At 43.2% G+C, this 10,685-nt stretch overlaps 1 protein-coding gene across 1 annotated transcript; it reads right to left on the bottom strand.

Annotated features, from left to right (window-relative positions):
- Positions 1-657: 657 nt before the first annotated feature.
- On the bottom strand, positions 658-3,185 carry klf2b (Kruppel like factor 2b). Its single transcript, XM_083991845.1, has 3 exons — positions 2,823-3,185; positions 1,612-2,527; positions 658-1,484 (listed from the first exon to the last, which is right to left on the bottom strand). The coding sequence occupies exons 1-3, from the start codon at positions 2,892-2,894 to the stop codon at positions 1,309-1,311; spliced, it is 1,164 nt and encodes a 387-aa protein (XP_083847971.1). The 5' UTR covers positions 2,895-3,185; the 3' UTR covers positions 658-1,308.
- Positions 3,186-10,685: the final 7,500 nt, after the last annotated feature.

Here is a 10,685-nt window from a genome sequence, read left to right as displayed (position 1 = left end):
AAATGTTTAATATTTACGGATTTAAGGGAAAAAAAAAACATTGTGTGGTTTTGATGCATCTACTTAATTCTGCCTTTCATGTGGGTGAAACAAATACTCCCCGACACCATGCAGACATATATGCACCGACTCCAATACTTTGAAACTGTAGTGCACAGTGACTGTGTAATTGTAGTATTAAGGCCCTTTGATGTCCTACTATAATTTCTACCCATCAGAAAGGGAGTCTAAGGGCTCCCTGATGAGGGTTTGCTGTGCCCCTCTGTCCAGACGGCTCCTGGCTCACTCTGTAATTATGGAAATGGAGTGTTTGTATTTATAGGCTAAGCCCACAAGTGGCTGCCCTTCTCCGTCTTGCAGCTGCATAACATCACAGTGGAAATCAAGTGCCTATGTTTAAAAAAAAAAGAAAAAAAGTGGGTCTACAATGGCAACATGTATCTGGTGAAGTCGTCTGTTGGTGCGTAGGGTTTATGTGCCTGCACATAGAGGCAGTAAGCACAGGATGAGGTAGTATTGCAGAGTGGGCGGATGCAGATCATTAAACTAAATGTGTGAACAGCAGCAAGTGTCTTGAATGCTCAAGCAAGCGTAAAAACGTTCCCAGGTCAGATGTTCAATTTCATTGTTTTGTTTTTTTAATATTTACAATAAATACACATTTACAGTATAAAATCCATTTACATATTCATATAAATTTAAGTAAAAAATAATGCACAGGACATCAAGCCCTGATAGTGTAGACAGGGGCTGGATCCAAGAGTTTCACGCCAGAGGAGTCAACGACCACTACATACAGGAAAAGGCAATAAAATACAACAGCTCAGGCCACTCAAGACATTGAGGCAGTTTTAAATAAAACATTGTCTTTGCACATGTTAGGCAAACTGTATGTGCATGTCACTCCTGTCAACAAGAACATGTACTATGTTGTGGTCATGTCTTTTCTGTCACAAAGAGTTTTACAGTAGCAGAGTCATAGAAAGGCACTTGTGTTAAACACCGCATTCCAGTTCTGTCAAAGAAGAGTAGTATATACAGGGCCAGCCCCTTCTTGGTCTGCCTGCTCTAAAGCAAACAAAGCTTTTCTAAAGCTTTTTATAGAACCAAAGTAGTACCAGCTACGTTATTAGAAAATAATTACGCTAAAACTTCTTTTTTTTTTTAAATTCAATATTATATATAAAAAAAAAGACTTTGGTCATGTGTAGAACAGTTTAAATAAAAAATACATCAGTTGGTTCACAATGAAAAATAACACAAACCCACTCATTAAGCCCCCAAGTCCTTTTTTTTATGTGGTCTCCTTCACATGTGTCTCTTCATGTGGAGAGCCAGGTGGTCAGACCTGGAGAAGGCACGCTCGCACAGGTGGCACTGGAAAGGCCTGTGTCCGGTGTGTTTGCGGAAATGACGGGTCAGCTCGTCGGACCGGGCGAACTTCCATCCACAGCCCTCCCAGCTGCAGTGGTATGGCTTCTCACCTGTGGACAGAAAACATGGGGATTCATTAGAATGTGCTGAGAGGAGGAGATGGTGGTTTGTTTTTTGAGCACCGTGCGTAATTGCGCACAGAAAGAAATAAGCCTTGAAAGGTGAGCTGTGACTTACCAGTGTGGGTTCGGAGATGTGCCTTCAGGTGTGAGCTCTTGGTGTAGGTTTTGCCGCAGCCAGCGAAGGTGCAGGTGTGCGTGGCTGTGCGCTTCCGCGGCCATGTGCGCCGTCCTCTCTTGGGTTTGGACTCCAGCAGTTCGAGGGGAGAGGAGGGCGGCGTGAGCATCACCCTCTGCGCGCCAGGCTGCAGGCTGAGACTTTCATCGTACAGTGCGAAGGCAGTGTGCGGAGCGTGGTAAGACATCTGCAGCTGTGGAGCCTGAGGGTGGTGGTGGGGGAAAGCTGCCGGCGTGTGGTACTTCTGTGGGAAGTTCATGGGCTGGCACAGCTGCGCCTGGCAGTCCGAAGCTCCCTGGTCGTCGGGGCTGAGAGGCGGTGTCATGTTGCTGGCTGCCCGCGGGGAGATGGCCACTCGGGGCTGCTCGAAGGACATCATGCATGAAACGTTCCCCTCTTGCTTGATTTTGCTGCAGCTCTGAGGCACCATGCCCAAAACGGGGCCGTAACTGTCCATGGATGGCTCCACTTTGATGTTTTCCGGGCGGGGGAAAGGGGCAGTGTTGACATAAAATCTCCCCTGAACGCTGGGAGTGCGCGTAATGCCATAGCTGTTGGTTCCCTCGGAGCGGAGAAGCTCTGTCATGAGGCTGGCGCCGTACGGGGGCGGCGGGGAGCGGTGGTCGTCTGCTGGGTAGGATGGCACCGAGTTTCCAGTTGTGTACATGCTGGACTCAACTGTGCCCATATATTCCGCCCCGCTGTCTGCGCCTGTTGTGTTGGCGAGAATAAAATCCAGATCCAAATAATTACTCAGATCCTCGTCGTCCTTTTTGCTGTGAATGTCCTGGCTGTGTACCATTTCAAGCATCGAGCAGCTGCTGGAGACCAGTTTGTCCATATCTCCTTTCCACCTCTGAAAGAAGACAGATACAATATTAGATTACAGATCGTTACAACTCTGATAAAAGTGAAATACAATCAATCAAAGCTTGTGAAAGTGCAGATGCGAGATCCAGCTGGAGAAACCTCTCTATACTGACTTTTATCCTCTTATGTGAACTTTATTTTAATTTTTTGTACATGTCTTTTACAACATGACTCGAACAGCTTCACTTGATCTCCACACTATCATCTACATCAGCAGGTGAAACTACACTATCTTCATTAAACTCGCACAGATTTTTTTTAAAGCAAGATGATCAACTTACGTTTTCCCAGGTCTTTTCTCTTTGGTTAGAGAATGTCGAAAACGACGGTAGCATCACTCCGGATAAGGCCATTATGTTTTTGTTTCTTTGCTGAAATAACAACTAGTATCTCTTGTCAAAGTCGGGTTGAGTTGAGTTGAGCGGCAGCCGCGCCGGAGTCTGTGCGCCTGTTTCTCACCGTCTCCTCTCTCCGCAGCTGCTGCTGCGCTCCGAGGACATGAACAAGTTTAAAAAGTGGTAGGAGGTCCCCCGACCTTATAACTCTCCAGCCAGAGTTCGCCTGGCCAATTGTGAGAGCTCAGGAAACAACGTAAAGTTTGGTAAATTTAGCTCTTTATAAAGCGGCTCCTTCAGGCGAGCGGGGCTCAGTGCGCTGTGTGACAGAGCGGAGCAGCGCAGAGGAGCCTATAAAGTGCAGGCGCTCCCCCCTCCCCCCTCCCCCCCCACAGTCTGACGCACATGGACCAACCCACCTGGAGCCTGGAAAAAAGTTCCAAATTACAAACACACACACACACTGGCAATATAGCAACTATAGATACTTACGTAATAGGCTGAAAAGAACAAGCCTAATGACAGAGACTCCGGCAACTTAATGTAAAGGCTGTCAGTGCTTCAATTAGTCGTTACTATGGAGATGTGGCTGTTTTGATTAACATAAAAGTACAAGTAGAGAGTCAGAGAAGTGGGTTTAAAACACAGTACTAAGCATTATTATCTTACAAAGTTGTATTATTTGATGATTATTATCTAAGTGCAAGCGAGTTTGTGAATATAGTTTACTCATGGTGCGTGCATCTGATGGCATTTTTATTTACTAGCCTATATATTTTAAAAATGTATCAATATAATGAGAACAGCTCCAAAACCAACTCTTTCATCTATGTGGATTAAAGTGTGTTATGAACGAGCAGATTAAAATGCGTTTCATAATAATGCAGTTGTGAAGATGATCTCTCTCTCTCTCTCTCTCTCTCTCTCTCTCTCTCTCTCTCTCTCTCTCTCTCTCTCTGTGTGTGTGTGTGTGTGTGTGTGTGTGTGTGTGTTGCTGCTGTCTCCACCTGTTTGACGCGTCTCGCTCTCGGGCTCATTATCATTAATGGACGATTTGGTTTTTTTGTTCTTTCCCAGCGGGCTTGTCCAAACAGGCGCCAGGCTCGTCTGAAACGGTTCGCGCGGCGTTTTAACGCTCTAACTACTGGTGATGTAAACATGATTTAAGGGTAACGTCCCATTCAGGTGTAAATGGGGGATGAGGGGGCTCGTATAGTATCGACTGGGGGTCAAATTTACATCTCAACTCGCTTGATGCTGTTGTTTCTGCAGCACTATAGGGATCTGGTTTCTGGCGCGAGGATCCTCTGCACTTTGTGTCACCTAATAAAACTTCCATCAAATATGACACAAATAAAGCATGACACACACTCACACACAGCATAAAACACTGATAATAATAAACTTTCTACAATTAGACATGGGACATCAACCAAAGACAAGTCTGTACCTGTTCCTCATCGATGTCAGTTTTATTATATTTCACAATCAGCAGTGTCAAAAGAGAGAATAGCAAAACCACAATGTAGCCTATAAATATCCCACAGTAAGTATTAAACAATAACTGTCACAAAGTCTCAAACATACAGACTGGCCCCCATCAGTATTATATCATCATATATTACAATAGCCTATATTGATTATTGCCACTGATGCATTCCTCTGTAAACAGCCATTATCATATAAAGGAATAATATCTCTCATGTAATCATACTGTGTAGTGAGCATGTCCTTTCATATGTTCTCACTTTCATTTTTTAGATTTTAAATATTTTTATTAGAGCACTCTGTAATATTGTTACATATTTACATAAAACACATCCAAGTGTATAATGTATATCCATACAGAGATGTGTGTAGTTAGGACATAATGCCTTCTTTTTGTTTTTTAGAACAGATAAACATGTATACAAAGTACAGATGAAGAAAAATAAATGAAAATGAAAACAAAACCTAAATAAATATCCCTCCAACCCACCATACCCAGCCTTACCCTTCCGTCTAATCATATTTCAGATTTTAAAACTGTAATTACCAAATAATGACACACCATAAGTCCCTCTCAGTGTAAGTATAAAGTAGAAATTAGATGTATCCAAATAATATAGTACATACTGTACGAAATGCTTTTAAGTAGTGTTTGTGCTGTTCGTATAGTGGTGCCTATATGAGTGTGACCTCCGACACCCCCGCAACAGGTACAGTCAGAAAAAAAAACAGTCCATGATCATCTGAGTAAACACAGAACGACCGGGCTCAGCACCACATGACAGACACATCACTTCTCATCAAGCTGTCATGTCCACCATCACCAGGAAGCCCTGTGAGTGCAGCTGTGAGGTGTCCACATCCTGATCCCTGATCTGCACAGTGTGTTCAGTGGAAAGTGCGTCACGCGGCAGGAGTCCAGTAAGGCCGCTGCCTCTGACCTCTGCCGTGTGCAGCCGTCCTCTCCTCTCCTCCGCTCTGCTCCGCTACCAGTGAGAGTGAGTGGACTCTCACTTCCCCTGTTACTCAGCTACAGTATAAGCTACATTACAACGCTTTGTAATGCTGCAGAGTTTCAATTTAAGGAACTTAATCCACTGGTGACCTCTTAGTACTTACAGTCATAACTCATAATTTACTTGCAGAAACACTTCTTAACACTCATAAGTGTTTGGAAATATTTCCCACATTTCAGAGGCCGTGTTGGAGGTGTTTTTTTTTTTTTTTTTCTGTCAGTGGCTGTGGACAAATGACTGCTCTTCCACATGAAAAATGTAACTGACTCTACAGAAAGTCTGCCTTGAACTTCAGTTTAAGCTTTTCTCCAAGATTTCAATCTTTGTTTTTGCATGGCAGGATATTTTAAGAACAATTTTTCAGTTTCTCTCTGAGAATAAAATAATCAGCACTACTCACATCTCTTTTACAGACCCATGAAGCTACAGCTGGGAGACCGTTAGCTTCAGTTTTCTCTGCTATACCAGAAGCGATTTCTTTTATTTGTGGTCTTTATAGTACAAGAGAGTAGGCTATGATATGACCTCTGACCTCAGCGCTCTGTCTTTTGGGAGTTACAGTGAGTCACTATTGGAGAGTAAAGGGAAAGAGCTGGAGCTAGCTGGTTAACATACTAACCCCAGTTGAAAAGACGTGATATAAGTTAACAGTTCAGCTCATTTTGACTGTTTTACTATCTGCCACACCAAAACAAGCCTATATCTCAGGATTTCTGACATTAAGCCACAGTTCCTACAATTAATGACTGACCTTACCTTGACCTTTCCCAACTAGATGCCATCTACCAATTAGTGGATGAAGATAATGTTTTTTTTTTTTAGAGGATTGGGAGTAATCATTCCCCTTATTTTGGCAATTACCTGACTCAATCCACTTTATCAGACTATTGTTGCTTTGATGAACTTTCACTCAGGCTTGTCGCAGCTGGTTTATTCATCATTGACACACACTCACAGTCAAATGTCATGATGTAACCGGACCTGGTTAACGGGAGATTTGCAACAGGAGTGTATGAAGACTTTACTAGACAATTGTGCACCTGGTGGATTCAAATGTCAGCCGGAGAGGACTGAAACATTTGCACTTGAGTAGCCTGAAATCATGTGAAACTGCTCACAGCGTGTACACTGCTCGGTGAAGTGCAGCAGAGGGATGAGAGAAGCAAAAAGAAAAAAAAAAGAAAAAGAAAAGAAAGAAAGCTGTAGTTGGCAGGTCTGGTGTTTCCTTGGAGGTAGCTCTCACTAATTCGTATGACGTTTAAGAGACAGGTTTGTATTTCACTCTGATCCGTCACTTCCTGTGGAGAAGTGTACGTACCCGACGAGAGAATTTCATTTGGGCAAATTGGGCGAATGTTCGGGGCCTCACATACGTTGGGTGGGACACTCTTTTGACTGCAGCAGCGCACGTAAAAAACATTTCTCAGTGGAGGCTTCAGTTAAAGAGATCTGTTAGGAGTCCATAAAGAAGTGGGACTTAATTGATCCCTGTGGGGAAATTCTCCTTTTTGCTTGCTCCCCTCCACACTGAGATCAAAGGTCCAAACCAGGACAAACACCTCAGAGCTGGCGAGGCTTCAGTGTCCTCCACGAATTCTTGACCCCGTGTCCTTAAGTCAAATCACAGTCTCCCAACCTGCAGCCTCTTGGATGATCTGCACATTTGACTTTCCCTGCAGAGGAAGAGGAAACTCTGAAATCATGGCAGCCTATTAGACAATTGCAGATGTGCAACGCTTCCAGAGAAGCCTCGAAAAATCTCCTTCCCTGAATTGACATTTACACAACAGTTTATCATTGGGCAATGCGCATGTCATTTCACAATTGTAGTAAGTTTATATGCGAGGCAGACTCTTATTTTGTCACTTGCATTCTTTTATTTTGAGATTTCATGTTTTACAATTCTTTAAACCACAAAAAAATAAAAACCTATGGTGGCCCTGAGAGCTCAACGCAGTGAAACCTGTAAAATAGAGGGAAAGACATCAATTTGACTCTTTACAGAGCTTGACACTCCCACACCGTCCAGACCAAAACACAAAGTGACTTTCTTGGAAGGAAACAATTTCAATTCTGAGAGAAATGACAGAAGCTGCTACATTTAAAACAGTATTATCACTGTGCTTCCCCTTTATACTACACATATGTATTTATAGAAGAAATGTCCACTACATCCATTACTTGTAAATGTTTTGTCTCTATGCAAAGCACACTGAGTTGCCCCTTTGGGATGAAATGCACTATATAAACAAAGATGCCTTGCTTTAATTGCCTTCCACGACCCACAAAGAGCACAGCTTGTTGTTTACAGTTTCACAGTGTACTTTCCCTCCTTATTTTTCATTTGCTTCCAATAATCGCCACATTGCTCATCGCACACATATGTCTCATATTCTCCAGGATGAGGCTCTGTGCTGTCATGATGTAGCAGTTGTTGTTGGGCTGTCACTGACATGAAGGCAGGCATGCATCATGTCTGTGTCAGGTCTGTACGTATTCCGTCACTGCGGTGAGGATTTGGACACATCAGCTCTGTCTCATGTGGCGCTCTCCGCTCGCTTCCATGGAAAAACAGTGTGTAAGTGTGAGAGGTAGCGCCGGGGCCTGCATGGGACGTCCTGACTGAGCGAGAGTCAGTGAGAGTTTGAGAGCGAGTGGGATCCTGCTCTGGGCTTATATAGCCCAGTTATTTTTAACCACCCGCCCCTTGCTTATTACAGCGTTTCCCCCCCGGACAACTCAGGAAGCACGTTTGGCTCCTTTTCCTGCTCACACGCGGCCAGATTCAAACAGAATCAAAGAATGATAGCATTGAGGCTCTCCATCCCCCTGTTGGAAAAGGAAAGGGGGATGGGAGGTGGGGGGTGGTGGGGGTGGGTGTTTAGCAGAAAAGGTTGGCACGCGCCATCTGCGTGACATTCAAAGAGCTGGCTCCAGTCCTACTCCAGTTTCAGACAGAAACTTTCAAACATTGGTTAAAAAACGCAGCAAAGAGAAAACACATTTCTACCTGCTGGGAAGCATTCAGCGACATATCTTTAGCGGATTAACATAACTAAAGAGCAGCTGAGTTTCACTGTTAAAGATAACTGTCACCAAACACAGCTTCCAGTAACCTACAGTATTTACAAGAGTTAATTGCGCTGAACTCATTTGAATAATGTGTTGCATAACACTGGCTGCTTGTTTACATTGTTAAGATGCAAGTAAACCAGTTGATACTGAGAAACACAGGGAGACCACCTCTGATACTGTCAACCTGAAATACATAACTTCATTATCTCTTATTGATGCTTTTTATGGAGAACAATGACTTAAATCATTACAAAAGTGTCATTAAAATTCATCACATTTAACTAAAGAATATGTTTTTAAAAAAAAAGAAGGGTTATTGATTAAGTTGAATCAAATACCGAGAGGTGTATCTAATATCCAGAACAATCAATTGCACCTCTCTAAAACAGTTTCAACAAAAGCTGAACACACAGAGCTTCATGTAGAGAAGATTTATTGCATGAGTGTTGTGTTGCATTAGTTTTAGGCAGGTGTACTTAATAAACTGCCCTGTCAGTTGTAGTGTTGAAAAGTGTTGAAATACCCAAGAATTGAGCGAACGGAGAAAGAAAAAAAACCCTTTTCTCTCTTCTCCCTGTGGGGAAAAGTTTCTCAGTTTGCGCCTTTATCCAGCTAATAAACCTGTTTATCGTCTGTACACACGTTACTGAGGTGAGACTTCTGAAAACAAAGGGTCCACACTGGTTTCATGCCGTGTACCACAGCAGCTCTGCATTAAAACAGCGAGCGTCTGGCTTCCACAGAACCCAAACATGTGTCTCGACAACCAACGCAGCTTTCAGCAAGTGTTATGGAAACCCACCTTTTAAAAATATGCAGCCCACTCCGGCTAACATGGCAGGAATAATGGCTACATGTGGATATAATTGAGCCAGTAGAGCACCGGGGGGATGGGCCCCCAATTTATTAGCTGTTAACACCAGGAATCATACTGGTCCCACTCGTCACACCACACACACATGGCTTCACTGGCTGTGAAAATGTTGTTTTTTTCCTCTCCAAAGTGCAGAGAAAGGTGCTTTTTATTTGATAAATAAGAATAGGCAGGCTCTCAGGGGCTCGAAGTGGGCCACTCTGAAAGCACTGGAAACATTTTCAGACCGACCTCTGGACACATGACAATTCAAAGAGCTGCTCAGGATCAAGGCACATCGTCAAATACAAGTTGTTTTACTATTGGAAATATTTGTCATGCGTGTTTTTCACCTCAGAGGAGTAGTTTGACACATTGGACCAAACTTTTATTCGGTTAAATAGGAAGATTGAGACCACTCTCCTGATGGAGGATAAATATTAAACCATAGCCAGAAACAAAATTCACTTAGCTGAGCATGAAGACTGGAAACAGGAGGAAACAGCCCTGTCAGAAGCTAACAAAATCCATTTTACAGCACCTGTAATACTCACTAATGAACACAATATATCTCATTTGTTGGATTTGTATAAAAAAAAGTAACCATCTGTGGTTTTTACAGGGCATTTTCACGATTTCGAGTTGTGTTGCTCAACTAAACTAAACTAAATCACTCCATATTTTCTATAAAAACATGATTTTGATCATCTGATCTCACTCTGGACAAAAAAGTGAATATATACATTTCTCAAAAACTTCAAACACACGTGTTAAAGCTAATTGCCTTTGCATGTGATTTGAAAAGTAGACATCATTAAGCCTTTTCTTCTCTGTTTGCCAGTGTCAGCATGTCACTCTGAGTGTGATGACACTGTATAAAGTGGAGTCTATTCTGCTGCAATCTGGGGGGGTTGGCCGTGTTTTTTTCCTCCGTGTGGTACGACAGCCTCAGAGCAGTGCACATTTGAACATGCCGGACTAAACTGTGCCAGCTGTTCAAATAGCATAACCCCAGCCTTGACACAGGTTCCCCATTGAAGCCACGCTCTGCTTGATTGAGTGATCCAGCCTGCAGTGCACTTTATAGTGTACACACCTCGAAATGGCGACATTTGTAAAAAGGCTAATAAAAACATTCCTGCAGCAAGGAATGCTCCAGGTATTTCCTCCCCTACACCTGGTTACGATTCCTTGAGTGCACTCGTCTGTTTTCACAGAACCGCGCTCTTTCAGAGAGTGGATATTGATCCTGTACTCCTGAATAGGGGTTGTTTTTTTGCTAAATGGATGACATTGAAAGCACAGGTCTCTTAAAAAGGCCAAAAAGCCTGACGCAATTTCAGCCCAGGCTGTCGGGAGCTTATTGGCGGGTTTGTG

Source organism: Trachurus trachurus (genome assembly GCF_905171665.1).
Source record: "Trachurus trachurus genome assembly, chromosome: 17".
In the NCBI taxonomy this organism is placed as follows: Eukaryota; Metazoa; Chordata; class Actinopteri; order Carangiformes; family Carangidae; genus Trachurus; species Trachurus trachurus.
This window is presented reverse-complemented; position numbering and strand designations above follow the sequence as displayed.